Source organism: Taeniopygia guttata, chromosome 4 (assembly GCF_048771995.1).
Source record: "Taeniopygia guttata chromosome 4, bTaeGut7.mat, whole genome shotgun sequence".
NCBI lineage: Eukaryota > Metazoa > Chordata > Aves > Passeriformes > Estrildidae > Taeniopygia > Taeniopygia guttata.
The window spans coordinates 4,026,250-4,043,258 of NC_133028.1; the positions used below are offsets into that span (position 1 = coordinate 4,026,250).

A 17,009-nucleotide genomic window follows, 5' to 3' on the forward strand; every position below is an offset into this window, starting at 1 on the left:
TAGATTAAAAATAAAGCATCCCAGAACATTAATGTCACCAAGGAAACCTGGTTCAGCAACTGCACAGCACACAGCTGGAGTAATTTTCTTTTTTTTTAAGTTTTCTTAGACTATAACTCTGTAGTCTAACAAACTAGAACCTGGCTGAGACTGGCTTATCTTGCAGTCCCTGCTGTACCATTCCAACAGTCAGGAGAGGCTTCCTGAACCAAAGTTTTCTGCCTCAGCTTTATTGTGAAATTTCAGCTTGAAAAACAGCCTCGATTGTGTGCACATATGGCACCTGCTGTCTTGAACAAAACACCAGGGTCTGAATTTGGGACATCTAAATCCAAAAGCCTGTGCTAACGTTGCTCAGGCTAAAGAGAAGTGGTTCTTCAGCTGGGGACCAGAAGAACTCAGTCAAAGGATGAACACAAGAAAAGTGAGATAAAAATATCAGCGGGTGACACAGATGCCTCCTCTTGTGTGATAGCAAATTCTTTCTCTCTCTGTTTTCTGGTGTCAATTTGTGTGATTAATTCCAGAATTTGTAATGGATCCTTTTTAGAAAGCTAAGAGGTAAATTTATGTTTTGTATTAAACTCTGGTGGCACTTGATACTGTTATGTTTGAATTTCTGAATAAAAAAAAGGAGATGGGTTTTACAGATTTTTAAACGATCATAAAAGCGTTGGCCTCGTGTCATAATTAGAATTACAGGCAATAACAGAAAGCAGGCGTTCTCTGGAATGAATGCCTAAAGCAAAGACTGGAACAGAGGCCTCTTGCCAATGTAGGGCTGATAACAGTGCTGTACATGTGAGAGGTATCATTGAAAGGGTGTCTTTAATCCCCATCCCACCCCAAAAGTGACTTCTCAATAGCTCCCAGAAATGTGTGCTATTAGGCTCAGCTGGAGGGAGAAAATCGCTCTTAATCATATGCAAGGAACAATTCCAAATAGAAACATTTAAAAACAGCCTTGGGAAGGAAAGAGTACTGCCAGAAAGAATGGAAGATCATTTTGATTCTTGATGAAAGGCTTTCAAACAGAGTTCAATGTGCAAAAGATGTGACAAATCTTTAGAGAAGTAGTTTTCTCTTAAGAGAAAGGTAATACAGCTAACAAAGTCATTTAATGCTTTTTGTGCCATTGAACCTGAAAACCATATTTTCCCCCCATTGGTTATGAGACACAAAAGGCTTTTTTCCCCCTTTTTAATCTTCGTGAGGAGTTTTGCTTTGAGACTTCCTGCAGGAAAGTGTTTTAAGTGGAATTCTTCTTTATACTGAACCTAATGTCTGCCAATATGATTCCTGTTACAGGCACAGGGACCATTTTCCTTCTGTCCTCAAGCTGTGTTGCTGCTTATTATCATGTTTAACATTCCCAGTGCTTGGCAGGATGGAGATTAGAAACTCTTAATATTCATTTTATAGTGAAAGGTCTTGCCAGATTTTTTTGAGTATTAGCTATAATATATGCACATAATTTGTTGGTGGAAAAGTTCTGAACTCTCCGTTGAGTCACCTTAATCTTTGTTCTTATCACTTTAGGATTGTTCTAAAATAATCTTCTCTGCCTCCTGCACATAAACACGTTAAAAACATTACTTTGGAAATAACAACTTGATGGTAGCAAACAAAAAAGCTGCAATAATTTCCTTTGATGAATCCTTAATATTTTTTTTTTTAAGTTTATATTGCCTAGAGGATTTTTCTCTAACTCTGAAATTTTGGGTTTTTAACAGACTGGAAGGAAAGAGAAGGGAGACCCACTCAACATTGCCATTGACAAGATGACCAAGAAGACACGAGACCTTAGGAGACAGGTGAGCCCTGCCTTTGATAATGTTTCCTGATTTTCCAAGGAAATCATTGCTTTCCAACTTCAGACTGGTTTTGCCACATGAGAAGGTGTAAAGAATTGGTGTCCTCGTTTAGATATGGCTGTACATTGCACATGACATTAAGCAAAGTAGCAGCATTTCCTGTGACAAAAAAGAAAAGGGAGAAGGAAATGCATTCCAAGTGCAACCCCCAATGGTCTTTCCATGTGGGAGGGGAGGCAGATTGTCCAGATTTTCCCTGCCTTGGCAGCTCAAAAACCTCAGTCATAAAAACACTGGCATATGTGCTTATTTGTGTTTTATTTGAATACTCTCACTGGAGTAACAGGAAAGATGAGCAGAATATGAAAAGGAAAAATTGTAAGAGTAAAATATATTCAAAGAGAACTTCCAAGGTGATGGATTAAATAAAAATCATGTGAAGATACAGAAAATCATAATAAATAAAAATTTTGCCAGAGAGGTGGAGAGGTCCCATCCCTGCAAACATTCAAGGACAGTTTGGGTGGGTCTGAACAATCTGATCTTGTTGAGGATGGCCCTGCCCGTGGCACAGGGAAGTGAACCCTTCTAACCCAAACTATCCTATGATTTTATGAATAACTGCAAAACCTAGATTAAACCATAAACTTAGGCTTTCTTCTATTGCATTTTTTTTTTTTTTTTTTTTTTTGTGATAAGAAAGAAAGATTAATTCAAAAAGCTTGAGATGGAAAAGAAGTGAAAGGAGATTGGCAACCAAAAGGGAGAGATTTCTCTTTACACCTTCAAGTTAAGGCAGGACAGATTGCCTCTTTTTAACTCTTTTTTTCTCCCTTTGAGATGACCCCAATTCTGCACTTCTTATACAAATTAAATAATAGTAATAATAATGATGATTATGATGATGATGATGATGATGATGATGATGATGATTAAAATTCTACCTGGCCTCTGTGAGAATGATCCCAAATCCATAAAACTGCCAAACCAAGTAAAGATTTAAATATATTTTCAGGCTCCTATCTGCAGCATGATGGTTTTGGAAAGAGTGGCCCCTGTAGGCATTTTGAAATCAGTGCTCTGCACTGCTAAAACTCAGCTCATTTCAGCTCTTGCTTCTTAACCTTTAGCAGACGTGTTTGAAAATCATCTTCTCAGAGCTTATTTTGCCAAATAACAAACCCATTGCAGTGGACCTACAGACAATATGAATCACTGAGTCTCCTATATAAAGCCTGGCATCACATCTGCTGCTCAGCTAATGACAGAAGAAAGATCTCTGCTGTTCTGACCTCCAAATTTGTGGGATCCTCGTCTCTGCAGTGGAGCTGGGACCATGTGTTGCCTCCCACCTCTGTTCTCACTGCTTCAAGGAAGTAGCAGACTAACACATGAGTGAGTTCTGTGTGAGGCTCTCAGCAGTTGCCTGAATTACTCATCCCTAAAGCCAAATTTGCTCTGAAACGTGATATAAAAGTGGCACCTGTCTCAATAAGCTGTGTGCTTCTCATGTGTATCCACCCTTGTGCAATGTTCAGCCTCAGAGAGGTTGGAACTTTGGATGTGGGAAAAGTGAAGCACAGATATTGTATTTTCCTGCTTGGATATGAAGCTTTTAGTACAGTTTCTGATATTTAGGGAAGTTAATCACGTAGGTATAATGTTTATTAAATTGTGGCAGTTGCTAGTAAACTAATCAAGATGAAATCATAATTGTGCTGGGTTTTGCACAAACACAGAGGAAGATGGAGTCTGCTTTCAACAATGTGCATTCTGACTGTAAATCATAATCCTTCAGAATCATGATCAGTGTTCTGCTTCATCACATTAATATAATCAGCAGAGTAGCTGTGTGTGGCTGCCCAGACCTGCCTGTAAATTCCAGAATGTGAGGGTGTCCCTGAGGGCTTGCTTTGATGGCCTGAAGATTCAGAGGAGATGAGCTGCAGTGGAGGTTACAGAGTCCCACTGTTTCAGTCTTTCTATTCTGGGAAAAATCATTGGAGAGACAAACAGCTTTGAATATCATCGTGCCTTCTGTCTTAATGAATCCCCTTTAAAGCTTGCTTTTCAGACTTTGGATGTTTACTGTTAACACCATAAAACTAGATAACTTGGTGTTTTGGTAATGAAAAATACAAATATAGATAAATAGCTTTTTTTTTTTTTTTTTTTCCAGTTGGAAGTCAGGCTCCCTTCCAAGTCACCCATCTAAGACTGATTTTTCATTTTCTCCCCAGGTCACTTAGCTCTTTATTTCTGAGATTTGATTTCATTATCTGCATAACATGCAGACATGGGAAATGATTGTGGATGGAACACACAGTGCTAAAATTCCACCTCACAATTCACAGTCACTTCAATATTTCTTATTCTGATGGAATTACCTCTTTTAAACTTATCTTTTCAACTCTCCTGGGAATTGGGAAAGTATTTTGGAGATCTAATTATATGTCTTACTAAAAACTGCCAATAAGAACATCAGGCTGAGTCAGACTGAGCAAATTCTTGGAAGCAGACACACCTCACCAGACCATGGCTTAGTGCTGCCATTCCTCACTGGATTTTTGTGGAATCACAGAATGGTTTGGATTGGAAAGGACCCTAATACTCATCCCTATCCAACACTCTGCCATGGCAGGGACATCTCCCACTGTCCCATATTGCTCCAAGCTCTGTCCATCCTGGCCTTGGACACTTCCAGGGATCCAGGGGCAGCCACAGCTTCTCTGGGCACCCTGTGCCAGGGCCTGCCCACCCTCACAGGGAACAATTCCTTCCTAAAATCTAACCCAGGCTCCTCAGTACAATTTAAACAAGGATCTACTGGAGAAGGTCCAGCAGAGGCCACAAGGATGATGAAGGGTCTGAAGCATCCCCCACATCAGGAGATACTGTAGGAATTGGGCTTGTTTAGTCTGGAAAAGAGAAGAGGGATCTCATCAGTCCATACAAATATTTCCAAGGCAGGGATCACAGGACGGTGCCAGACTCCTTGCAGTGGTGCCCAGTGACAAGACAAGGACTAATGGCCATAAACCAAAACACAAGAAGCTTCACCTCAATGTGACAAAGAACTTATTTATGTTGAGGGTGGCAGAGCGCTGGAACGGCTGCCCAGGCAGGGTGCGGAGTCTCCCTCTCTGGAGACCATCCAAACCCACCTGGACACATTCCTGTGTCACCTCCTCCAGGTGACACTGCCTTGACAGGGGGTTGGACTGGAAGATCTCCAGAGGTCCCTTCCAACCCTAAAATTTCTGTGGTTCTGTAACCCTGCCCTCTGGCAATTTAAAGCCATTCCTGCTGTCCTGTCACTCCGTGCCCTTTCCAAAAGTCCCTGTCCAGCTCTCTTGTAGTGTCTTTAGGCACTGGAAGGTGCTAGAAGATCTGGAAGCCTTTTTTTTCTCCAGGCTGAATCAGCCTTTCATTTTGAACAAGCTGGAGAAAGAGCTGGATCTGATAAGATTTCTTTTTCACCACCAATTCTCAGTTTATACTGGAAATTATGCTTTTATACAGCTGTTAAGGGGTATTCATCCAACTCCTACAGACTGAGGTTTGTGTTATTACTAAAGCTGCTTAGAAATACTGCGTGGAATAAATTCTTCACAGAAAATGATCATTTTCTTAAAAACTTGAAAACTTCCAGAAATTATCCAGAAATCTAATTTTTTTAAAATTAAAAAAAACTTATATATTAAAAAAAAAAAAAGCCTGAGAGTGTTGAAAAGTCTAGTGTGGATTTTTTCCAGTAGTTTCCAGTATTCATTTTGCAAGTAGTTGTTATTATTATTATTATTATTATTATTATTATTATTATTATTATTATTATTATTATTTAGCTTATAATTATTATTGACTAACCAATTTATTAATTTATTAATTCATTTTTTTTAGCATCACAAATACAAATATTTACATATGAATAATTATTAAAAATTAAACCCTCATTTTTACAATGGCCAGGGAGATTTTTCTTTGTTTCAAAGAATTTTGCTAAGTTTTACATTTTCATATTTCGTCTGAAAGTAGAAAAAAAGAAAAAAATTTTAAAATACTGTATTTTTCTTAGTGTGGGATTCTGCTTTTCCTTGCAGCTTTAGGAAACAAAACTTCATTAAAACATATATATTAATAGGAACTGTGGAGTCGAAAGTCCTGAAATATCTGCATTACTAGTTGCATTTTGCTAAATACTTTTGAACATTTAGTTCTGACATCCTGGGCTTTCACTTTAATTGAATGAATGCCTAATAGAAATTAATCTTACTGTTAGAAATCCATGTTTGGGTGTGCAAAATGCAAACATATTTGAGTGTATCAAAATGGATTTTTTGCCACCTGATTATAGTTTTGTGGCCTTTATGTGTTGTTGGGTAGAGTCCAGCTCAACCTTTTGGATGGGTACACAAAAAGCAGAAAAATATCAACATTCTCTTAGTAGCTACATGCAGGTAGTAGCTAAAGTGGTGATTTTGAATATAGAAAAAAGAATTATTCACACCACTGTGAGGCAAACCATTCCACTTCAGCACTTGTTTGTATCAAAAATATCTTGTTGTCAGATTGTCTTTTCCAGACAGCATCCTACAGACCTCTGAAGAATCCATATTTTGTAGACACAGGAACGAAAGCCAAAATTGTGAACACCTGAATTAATTAATAAAATTCTGCTTTCTCTAGCATTGTACTGTTTAGGGCTTTCTACAGCAATAATCTCAGGTCCTTGATTCTCACGTTTCCTCTCATTTTCCCTGCTCATTCCTCATTACCTGAGGCTGGTTTGTTACTCCAGGTGAATGCAGAGAACGATGGGCTGCTCCTGGCTCCTGCTCAGCTGGTACCTGTGTGGGTTCTCTGGCCAGCCCTTTCTGACTTCACACAACCAAGTTCCCTCCTCAGGGCACTGATTTGGGTCTCTCTTCTCCTGCACAGAGAGTTTTGCTTCCAACTCCAGCTATTCACCATCTTTAAGACATTTTCTCTCTATCAGATGGTTTTAAAATTGGCCAAGTGATTAATATGTGTTTGAAAAAAAAAAAAAAAAAAAAAAAGGCAGTTTTACTATTATGAGCATCATTCCCTCAGAACACCAGTCCAGAGGATGGTTCTGTTCTCCTCTGCTATCTGCAACTGCAGGAACATTGGTATTGTATAACCCTAGCAGGTTACTATTCATAAATAAACCCTTTATGTGATTTCCACAGGGCCATAGGACTTGTTTTCTTATATGATTTCCCAAAAATGGCTTTCAGGTGTATCTGGTGTTTGTCCTTGTTACTGGTGATTTAATGAGAGCTCCTTGGTAAGCTGAAAGCTGTAAGACAGGTTTTTCCAAGATTTCTGCTTTAGTTTAGATAAATTTTCCCTCTTTCTGATGGGTTAGGATTTTGACTGCTTCTTTTCAGTGGCTGCTTTTTCTAATAGCCACTATCAGTGTCCTAAAAATGGGGACACACTTTGGGGTACTCAGAATCAGGTTTGACCATTTAGGCATGGACTAATATTGATAGTGACCATGCTGTGGTATCCTTCTACCAGGCAGACCGTCTGCAGAAGCCAAAATTAAAAAAAAAAAGAAAAATCCAGATCATATTTGCCCTTTTTATGCCTCCAACCAATTCTTTATCTATAATGCAGTAAGTACATCCTTTCACATGACCCTTATCTATATTTGATCAGTCATTTGCATTCCCGTGTGCTAAGATGGGCTCTTGCAAATTCCTTTGTAAGACACTTGGTGGACTCTGGGCATGATTTTCATCAGCCTCTTATCAGCCATATTCCATAACATCCCTCCCTTCAATCTGCAATCATTATATTATATTTTAGTCACAGAATACCCACACAGAGTTTGAAGGCACTCACAATGATCATTAAATCCTTGATAGCAATGTTTCAGTAACTGTGTTAGGCTGCAAGTCAAGCTTGCAAAAGCCTAAAGTTTGATGAGACAAATACCTCCTGTAATTTATTTGTGCAAATTGGGTAAAAAAAAAAAAGCTTGGGGACAACATCTTGATCATACTCAGTTTTTATCAACTTCAAAGGTTTCTGAAAAGACTTGCAATTTGCTGTCCTTTGTTTAATATGGGTTACACCAGTTTGAGCTAGATCCCAGGCTTCAGCATGTTCTTAGGCTTATTTATCATCTCTCTCTGTTCCTTGAGCAGCAGTGTCTCAGTTTACTCTTTCTGTTACTCACTTCCACGTAATTAAGTTGTATTGCTGTTTATGAATGCTATTTAGGGTAAAAAAAAAAAAAAAAGTTTATCACTTTGAAGCCTGCCAAAAATTGGTGTAGACTCTACAAGGACTCTCAGAATAAAAAGCATGAATATTAACTCATGGAATTAGACAGGACACCTAAAACTGAAATAATGTGTTCTGTTGGAACAGATTTTATCACAGCTAACCCATACAATGTCAATTATATTACGTATAGACACTTATATAAGTTTTCAGTCTGTGGGCTTAAATCTCTCTGCTCAAAGGTATGCAAAGGTTGCTTCTTCACAGAATATAAGTGCTTTGAGGAAAACACAGGACTTCCTCCAAAAGAGGAAATCTTATTATCAAGTTATTGCAGCCAAGCTTCTGTCTCACACCCAGACCAGATACTTGCAAATGCTGTAGGGAGGGCCAGCAGCATCTAGAAATTAAATCTTGGTGCCTTAAATCATGATTAACTGACTTAATTTTTTTGTTTATCCTCTCTTTATTGTGTTCTGTGAGGATAAGCAAGACTTACTGTCCAGTTTTAGAAGAATAATCTGAAGCTCAGAAAATAAAGTTGCTTCTGAAGGTGAAGCTGCCTCACTTGAGGTATTCTGTGTTGTACCAGCATTAGGAGGTTCACAGCATCTGAATATTAAAATATGAGCCCAAGGGAAGCATAAGGGCTCAAAAGGCAAAACCCAAATCTTTAGTGGAAACAGTGAACCCAATTCTAATCAAACTTAGTATACATTAAACAAACTCCTTTCAGCTTCCCAAAGACAATGAAAAGCACATCCAAAGAAATAAAAAATTCATACTGAAGGGGCAGGGGGAAGAGGAAAGAGAGAGCTCTGAACATTCCCACCAGCTGATGTCAGGTATAGAAATCAGGTGTTGATATAAAGAAATGATTTTCCTTCAGTCACTGGAGAGTTCATCCCTGGAGGGTGATCTGGGGTTTCCAGGATGTGTTTTGTATGAGCTGTTTATACAAAGGGAGTGATGAAGAATCTGATTTCAGATTTAGGCACCCTAAAGGTAGGTTTGTGTGAGGAGTCCTTTGGCTTTGCAGCTGTCCCCTAGAGCCAGTTGAGTTGACAGTGCAGCAATCAGTGCATTTTGGGGGGGCTGGGGAAGTGTGTTCTCCTTCTCTCATGTGCCCTTTCTTGCAAACAACAGGACATTGGGTAAGGTTATAAATCCTGCAGGGGGCTTTTTTTTATTTTTTTTTTTTAATTCAAGATCTCTATAATTTAAATAAGGGAAGAAAACAGAGAATGAAAGGGCCACAGACCTTCTCTAGCTCACATAACACTGAGAGTTTGTAAGAGTTGCTTCACTGTTCTGAAGATGCAAAACTCCGTGCAAATGTGAAGTAGTAATATCCAAGGAGGTTGTAACTTCAGAATTTAGTCTTGCAGGAAGGTTTATTAAGATTTATTTTGCAGAGGCAGAGTTGAAGCAAGGTCACACTTAAACAGACGATCCACAAGAGCCTGTGCTGTATTACCAAGGAGGAGTTTTTGGCTGTTTCCAAGGGGAAGTGCAGTGTTATTACTGAGATTGCCCCATTGTGTTGCATGAAAATACATCTTGACAAAATGCTGGCATTTTTTACAGGGAGCCAGCCACAAATTAATCTAAAACTCTTTGAACCTAAGGCCACCTGTGGCATCAGCTCTTGCTTGTGAGAAACTCAGCACCTTTTCTTGTTGCTTAATAGGTTTGATTTTCACCTGCAGTGACTCCAGTGCTCTTGAATAAGGAAATCTGGAAGCTGGCTCCCCAAAAGCAGACTATCAAATGCTAATTCAGATTTATTTCTGTGCCAGGGCTACGTGTTTATGCCTTGTGTTCTATTTAAGAGGGGTGCACTGCATTGTGTTTAGTTATTTTCTAGATTTGTAGTTGTTTTCTAGGTACAAAGGTGCTAGGCTGGACTCTGGTGTGATACTGGCTTAGGAGGCAGAGGTAGTGATGTTCCCCCTGATGAAATCCTTTGCTCTTCCAGCTTCTACTGAATTTATGAATATTATGTGATGTCACCAACATGGTCTCAAAGAGTTCTGAGCCTCTGGCATGCTGATCAATACTTCCACTTTTTGTCTGCTCCCACTGGGTAGAATAACTGGTGTATTTACTTCAGGAAAGGACTTATGGTAAAATTTTCAAATATCTGATTTAAAGAATTAGGGAAAATTGAATTACAATCAATAAAGATTTTGATTTGAATGCACAAGTCTTTGGCTCCCTCAAAATGCACTTCTAGGTGTTCATCACTGTGACATTGAGGTTTTTATGGTGCTCTGAAGTGCTTCAGAGGAAATGGAGAGTGCTTTAATACTGCTGATTTACTCTTTCAGGTCTGCAATAATTTCCTTACTGCCTAATTATAAGGCTTGGTTTAATTTACTCTACACATAATGTTTACTGATGCACATATGGTGCCATATTTCAGGAAACGATGCCCATATCAAGTAGTTTTGGGTAGGGCTGCAGTGTGTAACAGTTTCATCAAACAAAGGAAATGTTGAGCTGCAACATAATATTCATGATGGATTATTTTTTTTTCTGGCAAAAGCCACTGTGTAGTAACCATAGCTGCTTTTGCTTTTTGAAATAGAGACCCGATTTTATTTTTTTTTTTTTTTAACTGAAGTCACTTTAAGTGAGCAGAGGGTTGGCCTATCAAAGTGCCTTGAGAAGAATTAGGAGGCAAAACTCAGTGACAGCTCTATTGCATTGGAAAAGATTACTGCAAATAGTTTGTGTATTATTCTCAAATACTGAGCTGTAAAACCTCAGATATTTCAACAAATCTTTGTGTTTAGAAGGTGCCTACCCTTTTAATCACTGCAGAGGAATAAGTATGGAGTTTTTACAAAATCTTTTTGATAAAAACTACTGTAAATATGGGAGAAGCTCAGTGGAAATGTGTAAAGTTGCTGCATTATAAATAAAAATACCCACAAACTAGACAAAAAAAAAAAAAGGCAAAAAACCCACCCCACCAGAAATGTATTTCAAGAGACTTCAGTTGATAATAGTTTTACATAAAGAAGCTTTCACTGTTCTGTAGTACATATCATCTTGAGAATGATCTGTAGTTACATCAGATAAAGGCACTTATAGAAGTTTGGCTTCATAACAGCAGCTTCAAATGTTAGTGCAGTGGCATGAGATAGAGAGCACTATAAACGTGGAGGGAAAAATAATCCTTTTCCAAAGACTTCTCTAATTCCATCTTCCTAATGGTTTTATGAGCAGTGCCAAAGTACATAGAATTTAATTGCCAAATGGGATTTCAACATTACATTTGTTTCTTAATTGACATTAATTTTGTTCACTAACTCTATTTCTAAGTGTTATGAAATATCTTTAATGGTATGTTCTACTTCTAATTAAGCAACCAGATACAAAAGGTTTGCTTCTGATTCTTACTGTGTAAAAGAATTACTGCAAAGGAGAAGAAAACAAAGTATAAGTGAAACAAGAAAAAAGACAACAAAAACCCCAACAAAACAAAGCTGAGAACAAAACCCAGACTGATCTCACTGCTGTAAGGGCCTTTTGAAAGGCATGGGTAATAATTGATAGTATCAGATATCAATCATCTCTGTGCATGGGGCAGGATCCGCTGGTGACTTTGAGTGACTCTTAGACAGGATGATGAGAAATCCATTTTTGCAGCACACAATAAATTTTTGATCTTGTTTTAGCCATTGTCTGGCACTTCAACAGACAGATCTACCCAAGAGCTGTCATCAGCTTCCACTGGGCTCAGTCTCTAGGTCTTGGAGAAGATGAAGACAATATTTACTATGCCAGGCTGTTCATGCAGCTGGGTCAGGTGTTACTGCAAGTGGGACATGTGTAACATTTATTGTATTAAACCTGTAGGGCTTATTGGATCTGACTGCCCACAGAGGAAAACTTCATTAAGAGTTTTCATAGAAAATTTCCTACCCTTCTTGACCAAATAGCTATTTTATTTCCCCTTTATTTTTTTAAACCAGCTTTCCCCCCTTTATTTTATTTATTTATTTATCCCCTTTTACTTTTATTACTTTTCCCCTTTTATTTTACTTATTTACTGTATTTGATTAAAAAACTCATAAAGCTCCAAAGCTCTGCTTGATTTAAGTATCATTTCAACAGGGCCTGAGACAGTAAATGAAGCTACACAATAGATTGTGGTTCTTAGTTTAATCTTTGCATTTTAAGCCATTATCTCTATTCTTCTTTATTATCCTCTTCTTTGTCCCACCTCTTTTACATCAGACTCTTTAGGTTTGCAGTTTTTATGACATTTTTGACACTACAATCCTATTCAGTTTTCACAAGGATATTTTTCAAACTCTTATCCTTTCTTTTTTCTTTGCTGGGATAACCTATAGGTTTTGTGTTTTTTTCCTTCTTTGTTCCTACATGCAATTTCCTATTCTGGAATTTCATCCTCCCACATTCACTTTATCACAATTCTACTCTTGCAGGTCATACAGAATGCAAAAGTTAATCACTGTCTTTTCAGTTCTGGGTTACTTTGACTTTCCAAATGCTTTTCACTGTCTGCTCAGCTCCTACCTTTATTTCTGGTTTTCCCACATTTTTGATGAGAATCTCTGTATACTGTCCTCTACCTGTTAATCCTCTGTATCATTCTTTATTTTTAGAAATAATGAATATTTAATAGAATCCCAGCACTGCCATTTGAGTTGGGTCTTTATAGTTCTATCCAGACATGAAAAACAGAGTTCATACCCTGATAATCCTCACATGTTTGGGGGGAATGTGGTTATCATTCCCCCAAACATATAATTTCTTTCTCTGCTTTTATGTAACTGCACTAATATTGCTAGCAAGCCTGAGGCTTGCTCTCACTGAAAAATGTTTTTTTGAAAAAGCAGGATAAAATTTTTCTGTCATGAAATTTGATAAGCCACCCACCTTAGGCCCTCAAAAAAAAAATCCCAGCAAACAAACAAACAAATTTAAATCAATGGGGATTAAGTACCTTAGCACTTGGTGACTGTGTTCTTCCATGCTTCAGGCCATGAAACATTTTGAGGAATCCTAGCCTATGACTAGGAGGAATGTTCTTTATGTGTGTTTCTTATACTCTTCCAAATTTATGGTCAAATTTTTTCATTTCAGCTTGCTTTCTGCTAGCAAATTCACCCCAAATCTTTTTCTAATTATGGCAGCTTCTCTGTAGAGATAGGAAAGCTCACATATGCAAAAATATATTAAGAAGTTCAAACTAAAAGACAGTAGGATTAGATTAGATTTTAGGAAGAAATTGGTCCCTGTGAGGTGCCCAGAGAAGCTGTGGCTGCCCCTGCATCCCTGGAAGTGTCCAAGGCCAGGTTGGATGGGGCTTGGAGCCACCTGGGACAGTGGAAGGTGTCCCTGTCCATGGCAGGGGGTGGGAACTGAATGATCTTTAAAATCCAGGCCATTTCATGATTCTAATAAGAGTTACTTGTCTTTGTAACAGCTTTTCTTCCTGATTTATCTTTGGCCCAAATCTTACTTTTTTAATCTATTCCATAGATCAGCATTTTGAGTGTCCAAGTGTGATACGTGTTCTAAATAGTAGTAATTTTGCTGTTTAGTCTGCCAAGACAGAACTGGTGTGTTGCTGTCCCCATCCCCCAAGTTACCATTCTTTGGTCACATCCTATGTGACGCAGTCTGCAGAATTGACTGAGACTTTCTCTTTAGCACCAAACTGCAGCAGTTTCTAATGGTCACTGCCTTATTCTCCAGAACTCAATTTCACAGCATATTGGAGGTGACACACCTTAACTGCAGTGGAGAAGGCTTTATTTTCATCCCTTTCAATTGAATTAGTGCCTGTTTGGGAGCTCTCTGCAGGTGCAAACTGGAGCTGGGTTGCAACTCCTGTTAAATGGAAAATAGTGAATAAGGTGCTCCTTGGTAAACTTTTGTTACAGGCAGCTCTGTACTGCCAAGCTTTATAAAGTTTAACAATCTGTTGGAGTCATTAATCTCCTGCTGTGGCTTTACCTTCCAGTGGTGGGATTAGACATTTAATTCTCTACTAGACTGTAAGTAGCACTGAGACATTTTGGTTCTAAAATTGTTATCTAGCCATGGAAAACATCATTTTGGTGGGCATTTAACCTCTTTCAGCTCAATTATGGCTGTGAACTGACAATGATAAAACAGCCCTAAATAGTGCTTAGAACAGTAGAGCATGATGCTATCAAAACCCACAACTTGACTGTGCACCATAAACTGACAAAATTGACTGAACTGGAAAGGCATAAAATCTGCCTGTGCACCATTCATGCTTTCAAAAATATGTGCAAGTCTTGATGTTTTCCTTCTATATTTTTTGTTGGTGTGGCAAATTTATTAATCTGTTAGCTTTATGTACATTAATGAAGTTTTGTCTCTGACAAAATGAATTAAGCAAGACCTTAATTTAACATGCTTCCTCCTCTAATAAATGAAGTTTCACGTGGTGGAATTCTTGCTTTGAATTCATCTCTAAATTAAAAATCCTGTGGGGGGGAAAAAAACTGAATCGCTGTCTTACAAGTAATAGTATGTGTCATAATATTTACATCAGAACTCAGCATAAATTAAGGCATTGCAAAGGCATTTGTTAATGCAGGTGCACGAGCAAAGCCCTGGTGCTGGTTTTGGAATAAAACATGACAGGCTTTTGCTGCTTTCAGATTTAATTCACAGCCTTCTCCTATTCCCTTCTGAACTGACATTACCTGGATGAAACTGAAATGTCTGGGTGCACAAGCCATCACTTAGACTAGACTTTGTTGCAGCATGCACAGGAACACACAAGATTGCTTTTCCAGTAGTTATTTACCTTGATGAATAGCCCTAATTGGATCAAATAGACTGGTAATGGTGAGCCAGTAGTTTTAAATGTCTTGTCTTGTGCCATTAATATTACCTTGTCATGTATCCATTTGAGCTTTTGGATGAATGTCTTGCCTTCATACTGCTGTCACATTTAACAAATGATTTTGTCAAGTCATTTTTTACAGCTTGTGGTGAAGGATGGCAAAATTTGTGGTCTCCTGTGTACATAAAACCTGTTAACTCTACCTTTCAACTTCTATGCAAGGGCGTCCTAAAACTCAGATAACAAATTCCTAAGAAATTATAGTGCCTGTTTACAAGAGGGGCCAGAAATATTCTCCTGACATCTATGATTAACACAGCAGAAGAAAAATCGAATGTATTAATTTTGTATTTATTAAACTTGTGACAGTCAGAATTCAGATTCTTTTTTTTTCAGCTGCTGCAATTATAAACCCTAGAGTACAACACACAGTTGCCATTAGAAATGAGATATCCATTTTATTCATTCACTTTGATTCAGAAAGAGCTCTGCTCTATATTTACTATGGTAAACCCCAAATTGCTGGTTACCTGATGCTTTTGTTGTCCTTTTTATTGATTTCTGATATGTGGTTGTAGGCTGAAGATATTTAACACTGATGAGAATAAGCTGCTTATTTGAACATCCTGAGACTGCTGTTACAGTTCTGTGGGGCAAATTGTTAGAACCCAATCCATACCACCACATTACCTTAGATTAAAAATTGAATTGCTTGTTCATTGAATGAATACAAGGCTTTGGAACAGATCCCTCCTTATGGCAGGATACAAACAGGAAAGTGTTTGTGCTCATTTAGCCTTTAAAGTGAGGGTTTTTTAGTGCAGTGGACAGTAGGTTTTCACTGGCACATACTGAACTTGAGCAAGTGGAATTTCTTAAGGATCTTTTCACTGAGAATGAGCTGGAAGCTACATGGAATTTTTGAAAGCTTTGTGTGTTCCTTTGGAAATGCTTCCATTTGGCCTTTTTTGATACAATGGGCATCAAAGTCTAACTATGGGTACACAAATGAGGCATCTGATCTGGAGTTTGCCAGCAAGCCCTGGGAAATGGATGTCTGCAGAGAGAATTATGCAAATTTATTATGCACCTTCTCTGGCAGTAATTCTCCCTTAATGCTGGCTATAAGTGAAACTAATCATTTAATAGGGAATCACAGAATATCCTGAGTTGGAAGGGATCCACAAGGATTATAGAGTCCAACTCCTGGTTGTCCTGCACAGAGCAACCCCAAGAATCCCACCATGTGTCTGAATTCTTAAGTTAAATTTTTATAAATACTGACTGGAAATCTTATAACTATAGAATGCAGAGTGCTGTGCTACTGCACTATTCTCTGACACTGAGAATCTTAGAATATTTATTCTTCTTTTTCTTGCAATGTTTTCAAGTACTTGGAGCAATATTATTATTTATATTGAGATGCTGCCTATGAAAACTATTCATGAATCGGAGTCCCATTGTGTGAGATGCTGTGCAAAGAGACCCAAAGCATGTTCTGAAAGAGTTTTTAATGTAAGAATAAAATAAGAGTCAGTAAGTGGAGAGCTGCAGATTGATGGGAGAAAAAATAAAGAGTACAAGATGGAAATGTAATAGGTGATAGCAAACACACAGCAACTTCCAAAGTGTTGGCAGGTCTCTGATAGATGATTCTCTTCTTCTTTTTGTCTTCTTTCCTCCCCCTGTTTGTATGTGTTACTGAGTTAGCTATTCTGAGTGCCTTTAATCATTTCGAAAGTGGAAAAAAAAAAAAACAAAACAACTTTCCAGGTTGAATCTGTGTAGAATTAATTTTTAAGGAGAATTGAGAACTGCTTAATACATTGACTGCTTCAGTTGTGATGGAAATAAAATGAATACCTCCTACAAGCACATATATGCTATTTTGCTTTGCTTGTTTTTACTGCACCACTCAGGGAATGAAGGAAAATATTCAAAGTTAGCTTTCTCCTTATTCAAATAGAGCTGAGAATTGCTGTCATCAAACAGCAAATGCATCTTGGATTGTGTGTTTGCAATGTCTGACAATAGGGTGGTTTTCAGTGTGATTGGGTGTTTTGATGGCACCTTGTCTA

At 38.1% G+C, this 17,009-nt stretch overlaps 1 protein-coding gene across 6 annotated transcripts in view; it reads left to right on the forward strand.

Moving 5' to 3' along the window:
• CTNNA2 (catenin alpha 2) overlaps nt 1-17,009 on the forward strand; it is a 471,460-nt gene that overhangs the window by 353,837 nt on the left and 100,614 nt on the right. For all 6 annotated transcript variants that reach the window (XM_030270317.4, XM_072927892.1, XM_002188730.7 and 3 more), the window contains one exon: nt 1,734-1,814. In XM_030270317.4, coding sequence (XP_030126177.1) covers nt 1,734-1,814 — 81 coding nt within the window. The remainder of the gene's footprint in view (nt 1-1,733; nt 1,815-17,009) is intronic.